The 27,295-nt window shown below is 44.6% G+C and overlaps 1 protein-coding gene across 1 annotated transcript; it reads right to left on the bottom strand.

The window, feature by feature from the left end:
• Positions 1–1,821: 1,821 nt before the first annotated feature.
• LOC119385665 (protein qua-1) lies at positions 1,822–27,295 on the bottom strand. The gene is made up of 4 exons (XM_037653064.1): positions 27,245–27,295; positions 7,611–7,748; positions 3,844–4,006; positions 1,822–2,180 (listed from the first exon to the last, which is right to left on the bottom strand). The coding sequence occupies exons 1-4, from the start codon at positions 27,293–27,295 to the stop codon at positions 1,837–1,839; spliced, it is 696 nt and encodes a 231-aa protein (XP_037508992.1). The 3' UTR covers positions 1,822–1,836.

Raw genomic sequence — 27,295 nt, 5'->3', positions numbered from 1 at the left:
TTTTCTTTTTTTTTCTTTGAAAAGTAAAACCGACCGCTTTAATAAAGTTGATTCCTGCGTTCCTTCGCAATACAAAACATTCTATCGCTTCCCCCCCCCCTAAAAAAAAGAAATGTAAACAATACTAAATGGTGCTCGCTTTGCACGTAGACTTGAACCGCTGGCACAGTTTATATGATTTGCAGAAGAGCTCAGCAATGATTGCAGTTATTTGTGCTGCATCATTAAGTATATCAAGTCATGTGGTAGATTTCGATTTCATCTGTGAATAAACTGTCTGCATAACTTTCCAAACGACATCATGAGCCATGAATACTCGTATGAAAACGCACATGTTCTATGCGCTCGCGAAACCAAAACCGAAATCGCCCGCGAACGGACTACTTGGCGTAGTAACACATGTGCAGAAGCTCCGCCCACGTAGCTTCGGCTGTGCTGCCACAGAAAGTTGTCGCCAGGTATAAGCGCGTAAACGTTAACATGGGCGAATGTTGGCGCATACGCTTCATTGAGTATAAACCAAGACCCCTCGCTACAAGTACTAATATATAATCACCCCTATCATCATAATCACCCAAATCTATGCCCTCAGCAGAACATAAAGCCATACCCAAAGATGTCCCAATCCGTGGTAAAACAATGCTCCAACGCGAAATTTGACACGTATTCGGTATAACTAAATAGAAACACTATTGCGTCAGCGTTATGTCGATGCGCCTCTCTGATAAAGAGGTGAATTTTCTAAATACCACAGTTGAAATTTATGATTTTACCTATAGCGATCGATGGTTGCTCGCGTACACGCAAGGTAGTTGTCGGCAAGGTAGATGAGGCATGCTTGTGTGTGCTGTCGACTGTTAGGGTGAATATAACTCAGTTCATCCACAGCTGTGCGGCAGGGGCCGCAAAGGAGTGCTGCGGCTGCGCGTTATGAAGCAGCCGCACTGCTGCTGTGCGCGTTGCTGCTCCTTCAATAGAATCTTTTAGCAAGTAACGGAAATAGAGTACGCAAATATGGTAAAGGTGTACGGTAGCCCTCCTCCTCTCCCGCTCGTTGCGCTTTCGCTGGTGAGAACTTTTCTCCCCATTCCCCCCAAGTCTCGCGGTTGTGGTGACCTCGCCTGAGCGACACTTATTGCGTCACTTACCCCCATTCTTCACCTCTTTACCCAACTAAAAAAATATCTACACCCCAACACCACAAAGGCTTTTTCAAAAGTTACTGTAGCGTTGTCACGCCTCATCGTTGCCTGTCAGTCTACGCACTGTTAACGAGGAACCTGTCGTTCGGGGGACGCGCTGTCACTGGAGCTGGGAGCGGATTAAACACTACGAGCGGGAAAGGAGGAGCGTTACCGTACCGCCTTACCGTATTTGCCTACCGTATTTCCGTAACTTGCTAAAAGACTTTAATAACCGCTCTTCCTCCTCCGAGCGAAGGACGCGCGTCCGTCCCATAACGAGTTCAAAGGGCACCTGCTGATAACAGCGTTAGCGCCATCTCTTAGTCATAAGACAACGGGGCACAACGATCCGTGGGAAGTGCCGCCACCGAGTGTCGCGACACTTGTGAAAGAGGCATCGGCGGTGGCGAGAGGCGCAGGAAATTGGTGTTCTACGCGTGGTTCTCCCCGCGACAGCGGTCCGCCAAGAGCTACCTAGATACAGCTTGCCCGTAAAAGCGATTCCGCTAAAATGTATCAAAAGTAAATCTCCTCTTTAATGTCGCCGTCGAAGTGATTGTTTTCTTTATTTTCAGTTGAACATGAAGCATATAATCGCTCGATATTGCGGAAGCTTTACTAGTCACAGGGTAAAAACCTCCGCAACGATGGCTCATTCTTCATCGTTCTCAAATACTACAGCACAGAATTCCTCCAGATGGACTTCGTCATCGTCGATTTCCTCATCTTGAGCAGCGTACAATGCGCCTTTGCCTTCGAAGTACTTCTTCAGAAAGTCGCTTGCGTCCGATGAGTTGTTAGTGCCGGAGCCCATCTTCTTCTCCATGAGCTTCTTCAGAAAATCGCCCCCCTTGGATGCGTCGCCACTTCCGGATCCCATCTTTTTCCCAAGAAGCTTTTTCAGGATGGCTTCCTTCTTGGATGCTCCGTCGCCGTCCGAAGAGGAATTACCAGCTCCCTTCTTTTTCTCAAACAACTTCTTGAGGAAGCCCCGTCCTTTAACAGAAGAACACAGCAGAATTACGGATGTTTTACAATGAGGCATCAAGGATAATGTGATTCAGTTTCAGTTTTCATAATATGCTTGAGTTTGCAAAAGTGCAAATAGAAATTTGTTGACCCCATGGTGTGAGAAATAGTTCGAATTTATTCCATGGAAGAAGATATCCGCAAATGGCGTTCGCTTTAAAATTATAACTTGTTTCCGTCGTATATTATTACAATATAGTGCAATTCCTGAAGCGTTAGTCAATCTCACCGTATGTGTGGTGTTACGCAGCTTTCACTCCGGCTTTCATCCCACAAACTGGACAATCATCCTAAAATGTGTTATATTGATAAAACATTGTTGTTATTTGGTGTAATATTACATTATCAACTGTGAACCCGAATAAATCAAAGTATTTAAAATCAACTTTCAAGCCTTTGGTACTGAACAGCATCCACCAGATTGATTTACCACCAAGACGACAACTGTATATACGTAAACAAAGCACCGGCGTAGCTGCGAGGGGACGGGGGTGAGGGAGTTCAAATCTCATTCTTAATTTGTTCAGGTTTGCATGTGTATACATACACGCTTAGGTAGAAACGCACACACGATCATGCATAAAGCATGGTAGAGCCCCCCCCCCCCCCCCGGAAGAAATATCTGGGTATGCTACTGACACAAAGGCAATCAACTCGCTTACTACAACTAAATCTTGCTGCAGCGATCGCGGAAGTATTTTCCTTGCTTTTCTGGGACCTAGAATACATTAATACTTTACGGGGTTTTCTATACATTTCTTCGATATTTGCTCACTACCCAATCAGTATAATTACCCGGAGAGTAGCTCAGCTTAAAATAAATCTGGCTGTTCTTGACGCATATAGAACTGGCGTGCCAGTTCATGTCGCTATGTTCTCAAGGTTTAATGAGTACGCGTAAAAAGTTACTTTCACGATACGACTGTCCATGCCTGGTGACAACTTTTAGATGCGAAGCATCTTATGGCGGGGTTCAATCCGGTGGTGGTGTGCGGCGTAACAACCCCTACTGCGCATGCGCGAACCCTCTCCACACACCTCCTCTCCCACATTCCCCCTCTCTCATTCCCCCGCTCCCGCTTTCTCCCTCTCAACTTCCTCTCCCCTCTCCCCTTCCCTATCTCCTCCCCCTCTCCACTTCCCCTCTGAAACGCGGGCTCGACATGCCGAAACGCTAGCGGCTTCGCATCGCCTCATGGTCCCCTTTAGCGGAGATGGCGTGATTTTTTTTCCCTAAACCTGCTACCTAATGTTGCATGTTGGGCTTGTTGGCGGTCCATCATAACTGCAAATGGTAAACCAGGATGGGAAGAAACGAGGAAACAAGCGCTCCTTGTCTCTTTTTGTTTCACTGGTTTCGTCCCGTCGGGGATACGCTATACCGTTTGCAGGTGTGCCACGTGCCGCTGAATTTTATGTAAACGCTGCTTTAACACTAATGAAGCTCAAAGATCTAACTTTTAAAAATGCGTTGAGTAGAAAATTCATGCGAACAAGTAAGTGTTTTCCAGCCTGTTTCTTAGCATTAGGCGTGAGCTTATTTTTATTTGCAACGGCACTCCTCGGATTCCATCTGTTGTCTAATTTTGGGTGCTTCAAATAAAATATATATGGAGCGAATCGTGGGTACCTTTTGATGAGTTGCGTCCTTCACCTTCTCCGTCAGAGGTACGAGAACCGCGGCCTCTGCCTCTGCCTCGGCCTCTTCCTCTTCCCTGGTCCGTACTATTCCGATCTCCGCTAACAGATCCTCTCATACGCTTGAAGATCTTGTCGAAGAAATACTCCTCTGTCTGGAAAGATTAGAAATGAAATGCGTTGTTAGCTCCGTTAACACAGGGAACAGACCAGCTGTTCTTTATTAAAGTCTTGCCAGGTCATAATTTTAACGCGAGAGCGTTAAAGAGCTTGCTTCGCGGAAATTCCGGCATCGGCGTCTTTGGTTGTGAGCGAAAGGTCGGTGTTCTCCGTGAGCAAAAAACCGAGATAGATGCAAACAAATTCATAAATAAAAATCTTCGCTTCTAGGGAGATTCAAACACAGGTCTCCTCCGTGACAAGCAGGCGTTCAACAACAGAGCCATGCCAAAGCTTGAAGATGTTTCGGAAAGGAACCTTACACGAATGTCATATGGTCACCACATATGGTCACCACATATGTCATATGGTTCCACGTTGTCACCATATCAGGATTACCTAGTCCGTATGTTGGAAGCCGTCCAGAATAGGGCAGCGAGATTCATCTCTGGCACCTACGACTATCATTCAAGGGTAATAATAATCCAAGACCTTGCATTTCAGTCACAGGAAGAATGCCGCGTCATTGCTCTTTTATATCTGGTTCACAGGTGCATTCATAGTAACAAATTTCACTGTTTGCCACTTCATTCTATTGTGCGCACATCCCGACGCATCCACAACGCATGTAGTATCATGCGCATTCATGGTCGCACGCAGGCATTTGCCTCATCATCCCTACCTAGAGCCATTGCACATTGAAACTGTCTTCCAGATCACATTGTGTCCATCCTAATCGTGAAACTTTCCGTGATAACCTGGTTTCGTTGCACTCTAGTATTGTATGACGTTGTTGCACCTTGCTGCTTATAATCTTTGTTTTGTTTCTTTTTTCCTTTTTTCTCCTATATTTGCTTTTTGTCTGTAATTCTCTTTACTGTTGTGTTGTAAATACTAATGCCCCCCTTACACAATGCCCTTCAATGGACCTGTAAGGCATTTTGAATAAATAAGTAAATAAAAATTTATTGCGACGAGTCTCCTTAACATATGTAATATTGCCTGACAGAAGCGTAGAATTACATCAGGCGTAAAGGCGTGTAAATTGCGCAACGAGTTGATGGTATACCGGCCCACTCATTACAAAGCGCTCAGGCATAATTAATCATAATCAGCAGCACCAACAGCATCAGCGAAGTGTGCGGATGCACAGGTGCGTGCGTTGCTTACGGACGCGTAGTGGGTACTTCGCCGATTAGCAAAAGGAAGAATTATTGCGTAGTGGGCACTTCGCAGCTGTACTTGCAGTAAGCATCCTATCATGGTCTGAAACGGCCGATGCTGCGCGCACAGACGTACCTTCCTTAGCGGAACGGTTGAAGTGTCCGCCGAGAAGCTAAGTGAGTCTAGCGATTAAGAAGCCTATGCGAACGGGGCCAGATTACAACATCGCGGTAACTCTTCAAGGCGAAGCTCGAGCGTCCTCGAAGTTTTTTCTCTGCCATGTACCTGCAATGGGCTGAAGCACCAGGTACTAAGTGTTGTCTGCATTTTTGAAAGAAGCCTACTCATCTGTTATATTAGCAGAGAGAGAGAGACAACAAATATCTTTGATATGCGGATGTAGCTTCGGATATGATTTCTTACTTCGCGATGCGGTGATCTCCGGCTGTTTCCTAAGAACTTGTGAAAAAAAAACCGTAGTTGAATTTCGAGAAAGGAACTCGCCAAGGCTGTCATCTTACGATCGTTGGATTGGCAAGGGATCAGAGGCTTTAGTGGCGCTTGTTTGGAGCCTCACTACTCTGTGTCCAAGGGACCTGGTTCTCCGCAGAAGAGGCATTGCCCAGGGATCTACGAGGTTATTTTTGGTTTTGGTTATTCACGTGTTGAGCTCGGAGTCACATCTCCTCCTATTTTGGTCGGAAAACCTGGATCATAGTTGCAAGTAAGCTACGCTGGGGCATACAGAAACCTGAAGAAGATATTCAACGGTAGTCTGAGCGGTACCGATCGAAATACAATTGTTAGTCGAGCGGCCTGACTGGCAACTTCAAGCAAAGAAAAATTCACACCATTACTGCAGCAGCCGCTGTCATTGCTCAGAAATATTTTATTTTCCCCAGCTTCGTTTACAATGGTTGCGAATAGTTTACTGCAGACATTTGTAACACAAGCAGACGCCTTCCGGTTTTATGTTACTTACGAAAGTTGTCATTCTTCGAACGCGTTTAATCGCGGTTCCTGTGGTTTCGTCTGTGTGAACAAGATACCTGGAAGGGCACTAAAGTGCCGAAATCAAATTTGCTTCTGCATTGATCTGTGCACGTTTTCTTCTTGCATGCTAGATGTGCCCCGGCAAAAGTTTTTTACCATAGAATCAAATAGCTCAAACATGCTTTCGGCAGCGTGTGACTATCCGCTTGCATTAGAGAAAATGGCAGGGCGAATACACGAAAACGAAGGAGCTGTAAAGTGACGCCTCTGATTATGGCAGGAGAGCTACACGAACTTAGTAGCCAGCTTACGCGAACTTGTAAAAAATATATTTCTGCTTTCTTCAAAAGAGCAGCTCTGCACACAAACATTGTTCACGCAGTTTCGTAAGTCGCATAACATTATAATTTCTTATCATACTCCTCTTCTCGCACCAAATAACGATTGCACCAGTTAGAGGCTGTCCCAATGAATCAGATGCTTTCATGTCTTCTACAAGAATTTTCAAAGCTAAACACTTTGTCATGAGCCGCAACGTCAACAACGAATGAATGGCGCGAAAATTCAAAAGGAGCATACAGTGATGCGTAAGTTAATCCCACGCAGTTGAGAACTCAAAAAAGGTTATGTAGAAAATAAGTAGTATAATGACATCATAAGAAAATGTTACAACCTGTAGCATTATCTTATGATGTAACATTTTCAAAATTTAAAAAAAATGAATAAAAAGTGTACTGTATGTGCGAGCTGATGTAATTCTGATTTAAATAAAGTCGTGAATGTGCGAAACAATCTGCATGAGAAAACAACTTCAAGTATTGCCGTCTAGCACGGCACCGTTAGATAATACCATTTCATGTGGTGTATTAGGTATGGTGTGTTAGATGAAACTGCAAATTTGCATGTCTTCTGAAGCTTTGGTCAAGGCTTCGTGTCGTCCCCACACTCGTTGCCTGTGAAGAACCCCAGGATAGGAGCTTGATTGCCACACCGGTGCTGTGCGTTGCCGTTGTATATAGCAGGAGGAGACGCAAGCAGTGCACGTCACCGTATCATCAAATCAGTCGGCATATAAGGGAGCGCGGGGTCGTCGTATAAAGGAGCTACAAAATTCTGAAATATAAATATACGACTTACACTAGCCTCGTCCCATCAACGCATATGGTGGTGGCGAAAAGTCGGGTAGAAAACTTTTATAAGTACATTGTTGCGCTGCATACCATGGGATTCCGCACAGACCCGAAAATTCGAAGCCCCGCGTACTCCCGCCGCCTCCTGCCCAATGATAGCGAGGTGGCAGTACTAACCACATTAAAGTTCAGCACAGCCAACCTGAGATGATTTCTTTCTGCTAAATTGCGCGTACGATTGTGCAAAAATGAGCAGTATAAATGCAGTAGTCAGGAGGACTTTGATTTCGAAAAAAATGTGAAGCTTACAAACCTCTTCTTCGGCCTCTTCAGAATCCGTGGTCGCCAAAGCATTGCAGATAGCGTGAACTTCATCGATGAGTGAATCGACGTCACTCCTCGTTTCTACTTCTTCAGAAGAATTATCTTCATCGGAGACGGACACTTGATGCTGCAGATCATGCCGGAAGACACGGTTAGTTTTAGTGCCAATCAGCATTTAATTTGCCACTTTGAAATGAAAGCTTCACCACAAAGAATATAGTGAATTCTGAATTATTTTGCTTTGTCTTACTTACACGACTAGTATATTTGGCGCATTAGGATTCATTCCCAGCAACATGTGATAGTCTTATAAGATACTCCGCTTCCAGGCTCAAGGATGCGAATTCGACAAGTCGAAATACAAAACCATCACTGTACGTAGGCCTTGGTTCGAGCTAAATAACCGCGAGTGGTCAAAATTATTCTAAAGTCTCCTGCTATGGCGTGCCTTACAGTCATGTCGTTCTTTTGGCGTATCAGGAAGCCGAGGTAATTTTTATAACATTGTCTTAAATCAGGGAGCCAAAACATATTCATGGCCTGTTTTGGGGTACGTAGAAGTTACCAAATTTTATCCAATACCTACCAAGCACCCTCGCCTCCTAACGCGGATATGAAGCCTACCTATTTTATATTTTAAGACTAAAAAGGCACAAAAGAATAGACTGCTGGGTGATTTGCGCTTGTCTGCTAGCTTTCTTTGTCTCGTCCTACTGTTTTTTCTTTGCGCTATTTCCATTCATCATAAAAATCACAGCATATCCACGGAGTGAATGATGATGAGTGGGCGAAGCTGCGGAGGTTCATCGGTAAACCGTGAATCTTCCGTGAATTCTGCCCAGTACATCATCACCGACGTGAGATCGGGCGCGTTTATACTAAAGGTTGGATGAGAGTTATGACGACTTGCAGCTCACTTTAATTTTACATGTACGCTGTGAATTTTCATTGTTTAGAAAACCATTGCTTTAGAAAACATCTGGCGTCTTTCGTTAAGCAGCTGGCGTCTTTTCGTTTTGCTTTAGAAACATCCGGCGTTCTTTCGTCTTGCTTTTAGAAAACATCTGGCGTCTTTCGTTGGTTTATTTCATCAATCAACGGCGTTTTGAACGAAATTTTTATTCTTTAATCACGCACAGGAGAAATCTCACCAGGCACTACCTTGGAGGTAAGCAATGGCTGCTAATGGGAATGAGAGACAGAAGAAGTCGGCTTTTAGCTAACACTTACACTTCTACTTCTACTAACGTTTCCTACTGGAACTTGCCAATGGCTGCTAATGGGGAATGAGAGACAGAAGAATTCGGCTTTTAGTTAACGCGCACGCTGCGAATTTTTTATTGTTCAAAAACGCACAGGAAAAATCTCCCACCGGCACCACCTTGGAGGTCAAGATCTGGTACTAGCGTTACGACTGGTTACGCACTACGACTACGAGGGACGAACGGGTGCCGCTTTAAAGGGCCCCTCACCAGGTTTGACAATTTTGAGCTAACGAGCGCAATGCATACACTGGGCGTTCACGATCACGTCTGCCAAAATTTGCAGCGCTACGCGCCGCGGAAATGGGTCAAACTTCAAGGTGAACGCTGCTTGCCCTTCCTCTCGCGGGCGCGCGCTTTAGAGAATGAGGGGATGACGTACATGAGAAAATGTCCCTACGTCGATGGCAGTGCTGTGACGTCGCTCCTCTACGTAGACGACTGTGGTCTGACATCGCCAACAGTAGCACGTGACACTGCGATAATTATTTGACACGACATGTGCAGTTTGTGTAATTTGTTGCTTAATAGATTAATAAAACTTGAGAGAAATAATGACACACACAAAGGAAATGTGTGCCTCTTTTTCATTTTTTTATCGTGAACTGCAGCGAGATGCGGGGCTAATGTGCCTGCCTTTCCCATGCGTTCGTGTCCCCGCGGTAAGCGCATCGAGCAGACGCCAGCCCTGGAAACGAAAGTAATGTTGTGGCGCGTTCGAGCACTCATTATGCTCACTTATTCTACCGCGTCCAAGTAAACGTTAATGCGGCACTGGCTCATGATACCGCCACTCTCGTGCCCGTACAAATGTCTCAACATTCATGCCCGTCCCGCAGAAACAGGCAGTACGCCGCAGAGAACGCCGACTAAACGCCCATGGCCGCTACATAAAAAAAAGGTAGCGGCCGTGCAACGCCGCTCGCGTGCTCGGGTTGGCTCGGGCATGTCATGCGCACGTGACCATGCATGCGCATGACGTGTTCATGAGTATGTATCAGGTGAAGAGGGCAGGGAAGGGATTTGGCTTGCTAAAGCCACATGGGGCGAGTGGCAAGGGTTTGAAAACTCGCCCCCTCGCATCATGGTTTCGCGCCGCTACAAATTATTGTTTTTCTCAGCTCGTAATGAACCGATTTGAAACATTCTTGCGGCATACTGCTCTTCATTCGGCACACAACAACTTCCAGCGTCTAACTAAAAGATTGCTATGTGGCCTGGTGAGGGGCTCTTTAAGGAGCTTCGCCCCTAAAACGCGCTTGATGCTTGTGTAGTCTCACTTAGATAGGGTTGGTATGTGTAAGCCCAGGTACAGCAAACAAACTGCTGTGCTTGGTTTTGGGCGAATAAATTGTTTATTGTCATGAGTGTACGCAACGTATAGTGATTGCGTGTTATTTCGCATTCCACAGCGGTCCTCATTGGGATCACTATATTAGCTTTATATCTTTTCATTTGCTCGAGAATGCGAGAATTTAAGGATGTGCTGTGCAGTTTCGTTTTCTGCAAGATTTGTTTGAATCCAGGGGTCTTCCTTATACTTATAGTAGTGTTAGTATCCATAGCAGGACTAATCCACAGATTTTTGTCTGCCGTGCTTTCGGACTCTAATCATGTAACAAGCATGGCGACACTGCCATGCTGGCAGCATTGCATGTGTTCCATGCTTGTTTAACAAACCTGTCACCCACATGTATGAGTCGATAATGGCAAATATAGCAAATACAAGCTTTGCAAGCACAAACAGGATACAAAATGGACTGTGTAAATGAGTCAATGCACTGCAATACATTTCTTAAGCATTAAATCGTCGTCCAATAAACTTGCGCGATTTCTTAGACGTTTGCACGGTTGGTAAGAAACGCAGTATCCAAATAAATAGACGCTTTCTACGGAATACAAGTTATATGTGTTAACGAAGACTGTGTAGTAAATTATACCTGCGAGATTGGCACCTGACACATTACAAAATTAAGTGCATATTTTTAACAACAGCGTAACACATCCCGTCTACGAAACACATGCGATATATTCTGTTCCCTGTAAAGTGTAGCTCAGGTTAACTGCTGCGCAATTTTAAAAGAAGCAACGCTTTAGAATAGTATTCTGCAATCATACTCGATTAGCATTCTACTTAAATACCTCTTGAAAGAATCGAAATTATGCGATCGCTTCTCTCATGCAAGTTCGTTATGGCACTAGCACACATACATGCCAGTTGTGACCTGAAAGAGCCGGGCACGTAGCGTCGAAGGAAGCGAAAGCATAGTGTACCCATGGCAATTACTCCGTGTAGAGAAGATACTCTCTGAATGGTGCAAACTAGGGTGTTTTAAATCACAAGCAGACCACATGACGGGCATATATATATATTTTCTCATCTGTGCATTCCTTGGAATACATTGCTGTCCATCCTAAGATGTTATCATGCAGCACTTTATTAGATTCCTTGAGTCGCTCTTAACTTGGGTCGCATTTCTTTGTTATTACATACACAATTGCCACGAATTGTCAGTTATTTGGTGTGGTTACACCGACTATTATTGCATACAAACGCCGAGTATTCGCCGCTGCGCAAGCCATAAACAGCTGTGCTTTGATTACGCAAATAATAAAATGTCTGCGAACATGGCGTCACCAGGGTGAGCCAGAATCTATAATCCCAATCGAAGTCCCAATCATTCTGGAGTCATTAGCTAAGGTTCGTAAAAGTGCAAGGTGGTATCGCTTGGCATAATTTTAATATGTTTCCTATATTTACTTAAGACTTGCAGACGGTTCAGCATTATCATATATTTTCTCTTGAATAAAGCAGTCATTAAACGTTTACTGTATTCATGTAAGGAAGGCGCTGATTGTTTATGTTTCACATTGCACTCACCTGATAAAGCAACGAAGCTGGCGATGAATACCAAAATAAGAGTTCCTCTCATGGTGCCTGCAAGTCGATAAATGAGAGTACATTAAATATATAAACATTTTAACTCTTTAAAAACACAGAGCTCTTTGTCGAAATGTTTAACACCATGCCGGAATAAGTTTAGGATGTATCAACGGTGCTGGAAAAACGTTTGGAGAATCTCATAAACCTTGAAAGGAGCATATTTTTAATCGTAAGAGAGTTCACTCCTAGGTGTTCGTTGGAAGGACAGGTCTCAACGCTAAATACGTCTTATTTTCGTCATGCCATGCAAGCTACCAGTTTTACGGAGATAAAATATTGCTAGCCAAAGTGTAGCGTAAGGCAAAACGAGGCCGCACATGTACAAGGTGATTAAATGATGTTGCGTAAACCACGACGAAGCATGTAGGTGAGGTTAATGAATGCATATCAAATAAGTCTCTAATTGGTGGTTATGTACACATGAGGTCACGACGATTTGCGAGCGACCCGCCAGTACCTAACAAGAACAACTGTTTTATAAAGGTACATACCCGGTGATTCAAACAGGATAAATTAAGCTGTTCTAGTCTGCCCAATATGTATAATTACTGCCCATTACCACGTTTTTCTTTTCACCTCTTGCTTTTCCTGTCATCTTAAAGCTGTGTAGCGCGTGCTTTGGCGTTTCAGTGAACGAACACCAAACCTGTAACGCCTATGCCCAACGGTGTACGGAGATGGACACTGCTTTTTCTTTTCACTGCGTTGTTTTTACATACCCGTAGGAGGAAGAAATTTGCCTTCTCTAATGTTCATGCTTCTATTTCTTTTCTTTTCTTCATTTCCGGTTCCTGTATATGCATCAAAAGTAATCAAAAGTACGCCTCATTTGCACAGGCGCGCCGCCTTCATACCTTGCTTCGAGGCGCATTGACTCTTAAAAAAATATTGAGGCCAAGAAAAGCAGGATTTAATAATTTTGATATCGAAAAACTACAATTTTTAAACAAGTCGTTCTTTTCTATGTTAGACAACACCCTAGTGAGAGGCGATCCCACAATGACGTCTCTTGATAAAACGAACAACTTTCTATATATGCATGCTACTGATTAAGTACCTGGTGTGTATATTATCTCACCATGAAAAGCGCCTTTCAGCTTCTGCTCATTAAAAACACTTCCATGGGATCGCATTCCGGACATTTAATATTGCCTGATTTCGAGGCAAATAAATTTCGTTTAAAATTATTTAGATGAAACCATAAACCACAGCTGCACCCCTGACCTATAGAGTCAAAGCGTGCTCGTTCACTGAAAGCATATGCAATCTGAATGGCTTACCAACAGTGGCCCTTCTGCACCACTCCTAAAAAGAAACTACGACTGCCGTTCTTTTCCGATAGGGGCACTATATATAAGGGTAAAACAGAACTCGCGCTTTCTCTTGTTTTCTGTAACGTTTCGCGCTGTATAGATAGGCTAGGAAATGAAAATATAGGACATGCTTTGTTTACCGTTTTCTCTTGATAAACGTCGCAGCAGCCAGTTGCATTCGTACATGAAAACGCTATCGCGTCTCAGGGGATGATCATTCTACGACGGCTCAAAGGGTTCACGCGTGTTCCTGCTTGGTGTTACGTGCATGCATTTTTATCTGCTGTTTTCTCTTTAGTTTCAATTGTTCCCATTGTTTGAGGCAAATTGTGCGCTATTCTTTTGTGTTATCTCCTTAGATGCGTTATTACTTTCAGATAAACCCTTATCGTAGGCGGGCAAACAAGCGTGATATAGTGTTTCCGATGAACTGACGCTGCTTGAAATTCACAAAACAGCCAATGCGTTTATGCTCTGGCTTCAGTAGGAGCCTCGTAATTACCATGTCTGTCCGTCAGCTGCTCTTTCCTTGCGGCGTTTTTATCACGACACGTCCACGCAGAACTTGCATGCACGTGGACGGTATTGATTACATTCCGTTGTGCATCCACAAATATGGCACCCTGTACGCACTAAGCCTTTAGTTAAGCCTGAACCAGCTGTGCGTAACGCTGTGCGTAAAAAATACGAGCAGGAGTAAGGAACTAACGTACATACGCAGACAGCGCTGTGTGTGTAACTTCATGTTTCTTTCTGCTCGTGGATATACGTGCATCGCTAGACCTTCCATTACAATTAAGCTCACTTCGTATCTCACATTCCTGGCATATGTGTTTACTTAACTTATTCTCACTGCAACAGTACGTTAACGACTATTTTCTCTCATTAAGCAATGACTAGCGAGGAAAAGGAAAATGGGAAGGAGCTTGCAGTGGTGATTACGCGTTCGCAGTACCTGCATACTAATTTATAGCCGTCCGCGTGTACGGCGCAGTCATGCATTCCAACATTACTCGCATGAATTGTTTTCAAACTTGCAAGTTGTTTACTTAGGGCAAGTTGACGGGTTCAGTACATGCCGTGGCGCATGGTAGCGATCCAGTGAAGAAGGAAGGCGAAGACACCCGCGTACTCTGCGTTCACGTTAAAATCCTAGGTATATCCGAAATTTATCGGGCGTCCTTCACCATGCGGCATCCGGAATAACTCATTGCGCAGTTTTGAAGTCTCAGACCGCAGAATTTGTTTTAAATTTTCGGTTCATTTGTGGGTTTTACGACCAGTAAACGTTAAATTTCCGTCTTACATTACACTCAACATGTCGTCATTTATTAGTTTTGCCAGATGGCGTTCATATCTCACGCAGCGCCTGTTCTATCGTCTTTAGACGACATTTGCAGCGAAGCACGCAGATACGCGGCCTATTTTTTATGGCTGAACCTTTTGTAACGGGTGGGAAGCTTTAACACCACCCCCCTCATTGCGCAATTCGCATTGTGTGACTCCTGGCTCTTATTAACGCAATAGCGTTAAAGACCTCGTTTCTCAGAAATTCTGTTGTCGATGTCGGTGTCGTTGATTGTGAGCAAAAAATCGGCGTTGTCCGCGGGCGCAAATGCGAGGTAGATGCAAAATAAAAAAAAAATTCGGTTGAAGTGAGAGTCGAACCTGAGCCTTGCGCGTGACACTCAGGCGTTTTTCCACGGGGTCACCTTAGGGCTTGAAACTGCTTCGTAAAAAATGCTATCATTATGTCATGTGGTCGGAGGCGTCGTCTTCACGCATGTGATATTGCTTGGCAGAATCGTAGAAGCGCACCAGGCGTCAAAGCATGTTAATTGCGCAACGAGTGGGTGCTTTAGAGCTGCCTACACATTACAAAGGGCGCAGCTGCGCAGGTGCGCCTGGCACCTTGCGGACGCGTCGTGGATGCTTCGCCACTTTGCAAAAGGAAAAATTGTGGCGTAGTGGGCACTACGCAACTGCACCTCGCAACTGCTGAACTATACTGTGGTAGAATGTTCGACTGTCACGCAGAAGGCCAGGGTCCAATGCCCGCGCGGTCCTGGATTTTTTTCGAACACCATACCGTGCACTGGTCCAGATCAACGCCATTGTTGCCTATAACTCTGCGGGATAAATTTTAACGCGACGGCGTTAAAGAGCTCGTTTCGCAGAAATTCCGGTGTCGGCCTCGGTTCGGCGTCGTCGGTTGTGAGGGAAAAATAATTATATTTTCCGTGACCGAAAAGTTAAGAAAGATTCAAATAAAATAAATAGTAGACATTTTTGGGTCGAGTCAGATTCAAGCCCAGGCATTCTGTGTGGCAAGCAGGTGTTCTACTACAGAGCCACGCCATTGCTTGAAACAGCTTCGAAGAAAAAAAGAAAAAACACCACATTAATTTCTTGTAGTGGGAGGACTCAACTCATCGCATGTAATATTGCGGGGCAGAAGCGTAGAATTTTTCCAGGCGCCAAAACATGTGAATTGCGCAACGAGTGGGTGTTTTAAAGGCCCACGCATTAAAAAGCACTCAGACATATTTAATCATCATCAGCAGCAAAATCATCAACAAAGTGAGCAGCTGCGTAGGATCGCCTCTTGCCTTACGGACGCATAGTGGGCCCTTCGCTGATTCGCAGAATGAAGAGGTATATCGTAGTGAGCACTGCGCAACTGCACTTGCAGTAGGCATTCTAGGATAGTTTGAAATGGTCATTGTTACGCGCCCAGACGTTCGTTTCCTTGCGGCTCGGTTGAGGCATGCACCGAGAACCGAAGCAGGCTAGCAGTTCAGAAGGCGATGCGCACGGGACCCGATTACGCTAACGCGTTCTACTCTTGAAGGCGAAGCTCAAGCGTCCTTCAAGTTTTCTATCTACAGAGTATGCCTAGCGTATGCTGCCACGGCGCAACGCCACGTTGTTGCGCCACACGCAGCGTGGCGCCATCTCTTGAAGGACGCGATAACCCGAGCCGCAAGGCAAATTTTATGGGGCCCTGTGTGTTCCTTGGGAACGTCGCTATGTGAAATGACAAATAAAACTTCAGCATGCCACAGGTTACAGCTTCAGTGATATTGTGAACTAACATTAGGAAAAACTAGGAAAAAATAATTTGTGTAACATTTTAGGGCTGCAACTACCGTATGAAAATGTAATGCGGTCCTGCGCAAAAAAGGTTCGGGGGCAAGCCATAGCGTTTATTAAACTTTCGAATGGTTTGCCGGATGTTCTCGTTTTGTTCTCGCAGTGGCATCCGGATGATATAGTCTGCATTCCCAGCTAACGGTTATGGCATTTTTCTAAAGGCCACGCGAAGCAGTTCATTTCATACATAAACTGTGCGGTCTGAGCTGGAATCGAACCAAGCGATTTCGCGTGGTTCTCAGGTGTTCTACCACATAGCTATGTCAGTACTTCAAATTGCTTCATAAAGAAACGCTATACAGGCTACATATATTGCGAGGAATCGCGTTAACAGATGTAATAGTGCGTGGCAGAAGCGTAAAATCGCATCAATTGGGTTGCTTATTGGCCCACCAATCACAAAACGCTCAGCCATAATTATTCGTCATCATGATCATCGTCATGAGCTACCTAATCAACAAAGTCTGCAGCTGCGTAGATGCGCGTATCGCCTTACGGACGCGTAGCGGGTACTTCGCTACTTCGCAAAATGATGAATTATGGGCACTTTGCCACTGTACTTGGAAAATGTGTTCCGTGAGACTTTCGGACGGCCAATGATACGCGCACAGACGTTCCTTCCTTGTCGGCACGGTTGAGGAGTCCATTGAGAAAAGCCTGGTGAGCGAATGAGAGGGCGATGCGAACGGAGCCCAATTACGCTATCGCGTTCCACACGTAGTGGTGATGCTGAGCGTCCTCCATCTTTTAAAATGAATTGCTAAGCTTTTTCTGGAAGCTTTATTGAAAGAATATTCGTCCGAATTCATGCACGCCTCCTGTAAAATATGCTTCCCATAGGATTACAATATATAAGTTGTGAGTGCTGTATTGTTTAAAGGACATTTGATGAACTTACGCAAATTCAAATGTTGGCGTGCACGAGCTGCATCGCGCCTGCGTTAGAGCTTACATTTTTCAATCGGATGCAGTTACCCCGAAACAGTTCTAAACTTCGAGCTCTCATCACATAACATGATACTCACTCCTGAGGATCATTTCTGAGTAATTATCCATACGATGATACCGCGGAATGTACTGTATAACGCATCAGATGTCCTGCACTCTCATGTTTAGGTTCAACACAAGCATTAGGGTTGTCAGCCTGTCCTCTTGCCACAACAACAAGATTATGTGTCGTACAGCTAATCATAAGTGGCGAGACATTGACCTTGCAAGAGGAAGAGTTGCCTCTGCAAGATAACTTTCACATTCGTGAAAACAATACATGAAAGAATAAGAAAGAAATTCGCATCATGGCGGCAAACACGGGTCCCAAAGCACGAAAAATGCATTCGTCGTTACAAAAACGATTTTGCTCTTCGTTTTCGGCACACATGGGACTCACAGCGACAACAATGCTGATCTTGGAAGCGAAGATAATAGGCGATGCTTAATCAGTTGTCCACCATTCATCCGGTCATTGTCCCTGGCTAGGTGAAAGTAAACGTTTCCTCCTCATTGCGCGCGATGTATTGTTGTTTTGGTACGCGTCGTTGTTATCAGTGTTTCGCGCACCCTAGGGAGTTTTTATAGCACCGGTTGCCATTGTCACGCTATTGCTGACTGCGCCCACCAACAATTCTCGCCATCTATTTTCATCGCACCCTGCGCACGAGTTGCACGATAGCGTTCCCTTTGTTTGACCGTGATGACGTTTATTGTCTAAAATAACCTCACTATAACGTTTCCCCAGCAAACATTACCTAGGCAATAGTGTGGGGTTAATTTGCTATATTGTTTATGAACTCAAGAGAGTGCTGCAATCTAACCAGCAACTTCTCGCATTTATAATCTCTGGATTCCCGCAAGTAGCCAAAAACAAAGATGTGCAACAGGTGCACATGCAGTGGAATGTCTTATATAGCGCTAAATTGAAGTGCCACCACTTATGCAGCACAGCAAAAATGTCGTAAATAAAACAGCAATAAAACCTCATGAACCATGTAACATCAAAGCCCTCTATCATGTTACAATAAACGAAAGACTGGGATAGTTGTGAACGTGACGTTAGGAATAAAATCAAGTTACTGTCGCCATATGTTAGAGCCCCTAATATAGTTTGAAATATGCATGAAAGCTCGGAAACAGATAGTAAAAATCACGTTTACCCGATTAGTGCAATGGAAACGAGAGCAACCACTTCAGATTGAACTGACATGTATAAGATTTGTGCAACTATTGGCCGCCAGATCGAACAGAGTCGGCACCTAGCGGCGAGCGGGAAAAACCCCACGGTGTGGATGGCACCTTGTGTCGTCTGCTGCCACATCGTGATCGCATGTGAGCGTACATCTTGCACCGTCCACAGAGGGCAGCTCATTTCATTACGTTAGCACAGTATCAAATGCGTGTACATATGATTATACGATGTACACAAGCATTTTGTCTTCCCAGACTTGTATGCACTCCAGTGAGTGCATGCACGAGTCGGTATGACATTAGGTGTAATCATCATACCGAACATTCGTCACAATCATTTCAATGTGGGTCCCACTTTGTCGGTCAAGAACATCACATAGTGCATTTGGCGTCGTCCTAACCGAAAGAAGTACTAAATGTTGAGGTGTGAATGTAGAATTTTAGCGACACCGTCTCCAAAAGTGTTGGCGATTTCAAAACCCTTGTGATACCACAAACATGAACTAACGTCTGCAAAGGCCGGTTAGCGCTTAAAAGACTTCAAGCCATACGTTTTCATGCAAACAGAAAAGCAGAGGGCACAAAGTGTTACATCTAATTACGCAGTGCACATCTAATTACGCAGAAATACAACTCTTTTTTTTTTAGCCGCTAGACCAAGAAGTAAATACTTAATGGGCTCACTCGCGCAACACTATTTATATTGTGGTGTAGGCAGAACACAAGTTTACACGCACAAATAAAAGAAGAAAAAAACGTCGAGCATGTGCAAAACATAGGCGTGCGCAGGGTTCCCCATAAGGGGAGGGCGATGGTTCATCGCAGCGCCCCCTCCCTCCTACTCAGTCAATATACGAGGCAGTTTTTGCGCCCCACCCCCCTTGTAGGTGACTAGGGGGGGTCAATCTATCAGGCAGATTTTGCCCCCCCCCCTCTTGGTTGACTAGAGAGACGACCCCCTGCTCCCCCCCCCCCCTCCCCTGTGCGCACGCTTGTTGTGCAAAACACGACTGTGACCAAAAGCCCCCACCTCATTGATTGGCAGGTTACGCTTCTCTCACACGTAATAGGCACGCTAGGCCAGCTTCGTGCATTAACGTGTGAATGGAGGGCGCATATATGACAATTAAGATGCAGCCAACACGCTTTAGTTTGCCCACGTTCGAATGAACCCGCCTACAGCAAAGCGCCGCTGCGTACATTTGTGTACGCGCCGCCGACCGCATATCCACACTAACGCGTCGACGGTGCTGCCACCTATAGCCCGATCTCGTGGCGAATAGCAAACAATAGCGTAATGTGTTACAGTTGTATGACAATACATGCACCGACTCTCCGGCAAAGTTGGTTTTAACTTTGCCAGAGAGCGCTGCATGGTGAAAAAATGAACGAAACACCTGGACGCCTTTGAGTTTATTTGCCCCGTCAGGTAGCGATCCTCGAATATTTTGAATGCACCAAGGAAATCCAATGAATTTCAGCTTTCTGCAAGTGGTTCGACAAAATAAATTTCACGCTATGTGCAAGCTTTCTATTAGGACATTTTAGAAAGCCACTTTATTAGTAGTATGAAATGTTGCAACGGGATCGCAAGAACAGCTTTTCTTAAAGGGACACTAAAGAGCAAAACGATTTTTCTCATAATAGTAAAGTACTCTTTCACCATGCCAAAAACACCACGCTTGCTGCGAGAAGACGCTTTGTAAGCCAGAAAACGCGCGAAAACAAAATGATGTTGGCGACACCACCTAGAAGTTTCCGCACCATTTGCCGTGACGTCACATGTTTTGACGTGGCCTATTAGGGACTACGTAGTCCCTAATCGGTAAAAATGAAGTACATTGTCCTCTGAGAGGGTCATAGATTTAACACACCATGTTTGGGATAATTTTGTTTAGACAATGGCGCCAAAATACGATAAATACACTTTGAAATTCGTGATGTCACGCGGGGAGATTTCGGCGCGAAATTTAGAAAAGAAACTTCGAACTTGATTTTCTCCTCTATTAATAAACCTATGATGGCGAAATTAATGACATTAGAATTCTCAGAACAGAATTTATCGATCTAAATCAATTCATTGTTTTTCTTTAGTGTGCCTTGAAATCTATTCCTCCCACCATGACAAATTGAAGCTTCATGCAAATGGGCATTTGTAGATGCAGATATATATCGCCTGCTTCTAGATTGGCCACGTAAGGATGCATAAAACGCCGATTTAAATAGGCACATATGACATTAATTTTATTGGACCGTGTACCACTCAGTTTTAAAGACTTTTTTCGGCCAGTGGCCGAAAAGAGCCTTGCAGATACGTGTTCTAAAAGCACTAAATTTTCTTGAACACACCGACATTGTGCGCCGTTGCTAAAGCACTTGATGTTTGTTTTACTTACATGTTGAAGTGTACATGTGAGTGTTGACGTTGTGTTGACTGTTATGTTATCGGCTTATGTGACATTATAATCTTAATAAAGTATGCACCACCTGCTTCCTAAAAAACATCTCATAGGATGACATGACTATTTCTATTTATAAGACTTTATATTCCAGTATCGCGGTGTTATTTAAATTATAGATTGTTTGTGCCAACGTAATTTTGAAGTTCTGGGGTTCCTGGTAGAATTTTCTATAAGTAAGTGTGATTTATATACGCAACCCCTTCAACAGTTGCGGAGTAGCTGGCGCCGTATTTTTGTGCCACCACCTGCTTATATCGTATAAATAAATAAATAAATAAATAAATAAATAAATAAATAAATAAATAAATAAATAAATAAATAAATAAAACATCATGTCGACCTAGCTAATATATCGTTACGTTATGAGCCTTTGAAATTGCGTCTTGTTTTATCACACGTCAATTGGTAGAGAGAAGTGATTAAGTTACAGAAACAGCTGGAGTGGCGTGGATCTAGTAATGATAGTCGCAGTTATGAAATTAGGAATACCGTTACTGCTGATTTCCCTGCGAGTTACTCCTGTGTCGGTTTAGGCCACTGGTGCAGTGGGATAACACAACGCAGGGGCAACTTTAGGCCACTGGTGCAGTGGGATAACACAACGCAGGGGCAACTCGGTAGGCCTACAAAAGGCCCTCGTATTGCAGTCGCAGCTAAATACAATACTTCTCATGCTGATTAAAATGTCCTAGAGTACATTTCTTGGGGTTAGTTGGTTTGACACTTGTCCTAGAACCACATTGTTGAAATAAGGTGAACAAGAACAACGACCAACTGTATGTGTTACGGTGGCGGGCAGATGCGAAAACTGACACATGTTTGTACTGGGCACTATTTGAGCGCTATCTCAAAGCGGAAATTGCTGGTTCTGTGTCTGCGTCACTTTCGCGAGACAGGTTTCAGCAAATATCACGTTCACGTAAAAACTCTGCAAGTTTTTCCTAGTACTGCGACAGCTGCACATCATCACAAACATTGACAACGCACTTCCTTATCACATTTTTCCTCGCGCGATAGTTCACGTGAATGAGGCGAAGTCGGACCACACACTGCGTCTTATTAGCGCCACACGTCATATTCTTACGTTATCTCCGCTCTCGGAAACCCCAAGGCAAGATGGGAAACGAACACATGTGCGCTTCGCAATCTCTCAAAAGCTGGTTCAGAATCACGCTTACGAGGCAGAAGGTAACGGCTATCGCCTCGCCACTATTGTTTGTCCTGGTTTCACGAGCAAAGGCAAACTCTACATCCGCCTATCAAGCAGTTCTATCTTGAATCTGCCCACGTTATTTTTTTTCTCGCGGTATCGTCCGGAAAGGTTCCACACGTGTGGTGATAGCCGCTGATAAGAAATACCTCGGTGAGGCACGACAAACATTCGCCACCCATCTGGCCGTGTCTTTCTGGGTGGGAGGGGACGGCGCACCAATCTGATCAGCACTCGTAATTGTTGAGCGATGAAGCTCGCCTACTGTGGAAGTGCTGCTAGATCGAGGGATCTCCGATTTAAAAGGCGGCGCTCTTTCGACCACAAACGTTAGTAACGTGCACAAAAGCAATAGAGATCATATAATTCATTCTCTGCTTCAAGCTGCAGTGACTTCAATAGGTGCCTCCAAGTAACACTCGCTGGATCAATAATAGCAATGCTGCGACGAGCCTTATTAGTCCTAGACAGCCTCACTGAACACGTTTAAAAGCCGAGTTTAGCGACATTTTGCTGCAGCTCGGTTGTGTAGGTGCGCACTTGAGTAAATATATATGCATAACTTCCTCTATGTATAATCGAAAAGCTTGGACTACGCTTGAGCTACGCATTCACGAGTAGAACGCGATAGCGTAATCGGGCCCCATTCGCACTGTCTTCGAATTCGATCGCGAGGCTTCGCTTTTCAGTGGACACCTCACCCGTGCCGCGAGGAATGCAACGGCTGTGTGCGTAGCATTGGCCGTTTCAAATTCTCTTAATAATAATATTTGGGGTTTAACGTCCCAAAACCACGATATGATTATGAGAGACGCCGTAGTGGAGGACTCCGGAAATTTCGACCACCTGGGTTTCTTTAACGTGCACCTAAATCTAAGTACACGGGCCTCAAACATTTTCGCCTCCATCGAAAATGCAGCCGCCGCAACCGGGATTCGATCCCGCGACCTTCGGGTCAGCAGTCGAGCGCCATAACCACTAGACCACCGTGGCGGCTTTTCAAATTCTCTTATAATCCATGTCTGCTGCATGTACAGTTGCGAAGTGCCCACAGCGCAATAAATAATTCATGATTTTGCGAATTAGTGAAGTACTCACTGAAGTATCCATAGAGCAATACGCGCACTACGCAGCGTTGATGCTAACTCGCCGTCATAGCTTGGCTGATGATTGATGATTGATATGATTTCATGATGATGATATTATTTTAAGATGTCAATAAGATGTTCTTGCACGCGCAGCGTCACTATCCCTTTCTTTGTGTGTCATCTCCTCGCCCTCGAGATCTTATATATTTTCGCGCCATCTGAGCAGTAAACTGGTTTAGGTGTGCGCTCTGTCCTATCTGACTTCTGTTCTCAAATGTTTTGCGTACAAAGAAAGTATTTTCCCTTTTAGTGTACAAAGTATACACCGACATGCGCTAAGGTAAGCAGACATTTGTGTAGGCAAAAATGTGCTTCGGTGGGGGCACGTCCTTCATCTGATGTGGAAGCCGGACCGGCAAGTTTAGTCGAAGGTGATTTCGTTGTCTGTGCCCCGTGGCAGAAATAAATTTCGGGAGCGACACGTGCGCGGTGTCCCTCTCCTTGGATACACCGCTGTAGGCAGATGCCTCCCTGAAGAAAAGCCAAGCCCACTCGAAACGTTGGCTCCAGCGACACCCGTTGTTCAATGAATTTTCATTCCTTCTTCTGTTGTCTATAATGGCTGGCATCCATGCAGACGTATTCCTTTTTCAATATTCCGGCACAAGCGATCTTGAGAAGACTGTCAACGGATATGCGACTCACACTCAAGCAATGTAAGGACATGATGCATCATCATCATCAGCCTGTCTACGCCCACTGCAGGGCAAAGGCCTCTCCCATGTACCGCCAATCAACCCGGTCCTGTGCTTCCTGCCACGTTATACCTACAAACTTCTTAATCTCATCTACCCACCTAATTTTCTCTCTCCCCCTCACGCATTTGCCATCTCTTGGAATCCAGTCAGTTACCCTTAATGACCCCCGGTTATCCTGCCGACGTGTTACGTGCCCGGCCCATATCCATTTCTTCTTCTTGATTTCAGCTATGATGTCCTTAACCCCCGTTTGTTCCCTGACCCACTCTGCTCTCTTCCTGTCTCTTAAGGTTACACCTATCATTTTCCTTTCCATCGCTCGCTGCGTTGTCCTCAATTTAAGTTGAACCCTCTTTGTAAGTGTCCAGGTTTCTGCTCCGTAGGTAAGTACCGGTAAAGTGCAGCTGTTATATACCTTCCTCTTGAGAGATAGTGGTAGACTACCATTCGTGATTTGATAATGCTTGCCGAATGAGCCCCATCCCACCGTTATTCTTCCAGTTATTTCACTCTCATGGTTCGGCTCCGCGGTTACTACCTGTCCTAAGTAGACGTACTCCTTTACAACTTCCAGTGTCTCGCCACCTATCGCAAAGCGCTGTTCTCTGCCAAGATTGTTCCACATTATTTTAGTTTTATGCATATTAATTTTCTGAACTACTCTTCTACTTTCCGTATCCAGTTCAGTAATCATGAGCTGTAATTCGTCTCCCGTGATACCCATCAATGCAATGTCATCAGCGAATCGCAGGTTACTGAGATACTCTCCTTTAACTCTTATCCCTAATTCTTCCCAATCTAGGGCCCTGAAAACCTCCTGTAAACACGCGGTGAATAGAATTGGAGAAATCGTGTCTCCTTGCCGTACGCCCTTCTTTATTGGGATTCTGTCGCTTTCTTTATGAAGGGCTATAGTGGCTGTGGATCCGCTGTAGATTTCTTCCATTATGTTTATATAGGCTTCGTCGATGCCCTGATTCCGCAGTGATGATGCATGGCCACTAGCCAAACGCGTCATATTTAAGACATGCGTTCCGATGGGTTTCGTTTTCACGCTTCATCGTGGACGCACTGCGCCATCTAGTACCGCCGCCTGAACCTCCATTTCGGGAGTAAAGGCCGAGACAGACGGTACGATTTTGCATCCGATGCGACGTCCGACGCGGGGGTGCGGCAGCTGGAATGGTGGCGGTCCGATGCGAGGAAAGGTCACCATTCCGGTGACCTTTCATCGTACCGTCTGTCTGTCTTAAGCCTGAATTTATATTGATAATATAATTAGTATTTTATTTATTTATTTATTTATTCCAATACCCTAAATGCCCAATTGGGCATTACATAGGGGGGGGGGAATCTAAGTGAATACATACATTTCAAACAACGTAATCAGAGAACAAAATACCAAAAAAGAAAACAATCAATAGGAAACAGCGAGTAAATGGAATCACAGCATCAAGTCAAATACGTTCACCAACATTATCGAATACATATTCATTAGTACAATTTTTAATAATGATGAAAACACCTATGGAAATTACATCGAGGAACACTGACTATGTATCTGGAGCAAAAACAGCAGAAGAAAAGAGGGCAATCAGACACAGGTCAGCCATGTTATTCACTATGCAAATAGCCCTGAAGCATCGAGTTAAATATGGAAGGATCTGTTATTTCAGCAATGTTAGATGGAAAAGTATTCCACTCGATTATGCAAATGATAATGGCGAATATTAAAGCTTCTCGGTCCTGGCAAGAATGAGGGCCACCTTGTGTGCATGATCCAGGCTGGTTGAAGTATGAGGGGCTGGAAAGATATGAGACTGGGCGAAGGATGAGTTGCTGTGATAAAGTGAGTGAAATAACGAGAGTCGAGTATGTCGCGTGCGCGTGGCAAGTGTGGTTAGGCAAAGGTCTGCTTTTAGTAAAGAAACACTTATGTAACGTGAGTAGGATGATGAGATGAACCTAGCCGCTTTATTCTGCACCATTTCGAGCATGTTAGTAAGACCGATTAGGTGAGGATGCCATATGGTTGAAGGGTATTCTAGGGATGGCCGAATCAATGAATTGTAAGAGCGCAGTCTTGTGTGCCTATTATTAAAATGCAAGCGATGTTTAGGGAGGCCGATTTTCTTGAGAGCCTTATTAGTAGTATACTCTATGTGTGCAGTCCAGCTTAGATATGAAGAGAGTATTACGCCCAGATACTTGAATGACGTCACTTTCAATTATCGAATTGTTTATTTAATAATAGATAGAGAACCTATCATTTATAAGAGCTAGAGAGCTGGTGTTTCTTCTAATACTTCAAAAACAAACACTAGAGAAAAATTTACTATCTGCTCGCCTTAAGCTTATTAATGAAACCGTGTCTTCATATATTATCATTTATATCTCTACTCTTTTTCACCGCGCACAGAAAAGTACAAGTCGGCAATTTCATCATCTGCTACAATTATAAATAGCCATTTACGTTATACAAACACTCTTCGATTCTCGTACACGTTAACGTATCTTCAATGTTCGAAACCTCCCTGTTCTTAACGTCACTGCCCTTCATTGAACTGAGGGAGAATTCTTAACTCATTTTCTGTTGCATCAGCGACTGTATGTCGGACGCACTTATTATGTCGCCTTTGTTTTCCCGCTTAAGACAACTTTGCTTCGAAAAGCAATTTCGTAGATAACGTCCAGCTAAAATAACCTCAATGAACAGGAGCAACAAGCTTGCATTTTCCATTGAGTTAGGGTGCCAGCGAGAGCCAAGCATGTTTTATCTACATAATAATGTTTGTGGTCGAAAGAATAAACACGTTCCCCGCTCTAATGCCCTCGCTTCTTTCCCGCTCTCGCCCCCCTTCCTCATTTCACGCCGCCTGCGTCACAGAACACCAAGACGCTTCGCTCCTGGACACGTGGCTCACACTGCAACCAATCAGAAGCGTCCGTGCTCTCGGCTAGACTTCCGGGGTTTCAAAGGCCGGCGACGTTGCGGTTTACTTCGCCGTGGGGATTGAGCCCAAGGGCTTCCCATCAACTGCCCCCGCGGGCTTAGTCATTGCATCCTGCCCATTTTCTTCTTTCGCTCCTCTTCCTTCATCTTCTCATTATGAAAGACTAGCGGAAATATTTATCTGGATTGCCACTGACAAAGGCATACGGACAAAGCTGGAGCTGCGCCGAAAGTAACGCGCCCTTTTTTATCTCGCCCGTTCTTTTTCTCGGGACATTGCTTCACTCTCATGCGCTTACCTCCTGCAGAGTCTGCGGCTGTGTTTGGTGCAAGCACTGGTCGCCGAGCAT

Source organism: Rhipicephalus sanguineus, chromosome 3, assembly GCF_013339695.2.
Source record: "Rhipicephalus sanguineus isolate Rsan-2018 chromosome 3, BIME_Rsan_1.4, whole genome shotgun sequence".
NCBI classification, from domain to species: domain Eukaryota; kingdom Metazoa; phylum Arthropoda; class Arachnida; order Ixodida; family Ixodidae; genus Rhipicephalus; species Rhipicephalus sanguineus.
The sequence above is the reverse complement of the archived record's forward strand: the minus strand, read 5'-3'. Positions and strand labels throughout refer to the sequence as shown.

Coding starts and splice junctions, on each gene's coding strand:
- LOC119385665 (XM_037653064.1), bottom strand. CDS start 27,295: ATGCTCGGCGACCAGTGCTTGCACCAAACACAGCCGCAGACTCTGCAG. Junction 7,749..27,244: donor AGCCGCAGACTCTGCAGGAG/GTAAGCGCATGA, acceptor CATGATCTGCAG/CATCAAGTGTCCGTCTCCGA. Junction 4,007..7,610: donor CTGAAGAGGCCGAAGAAGAG/GTTTGTAAGCTT, acceptor TAATCTTTCCAG/ACAGAGGAGTATTTCTTCGA.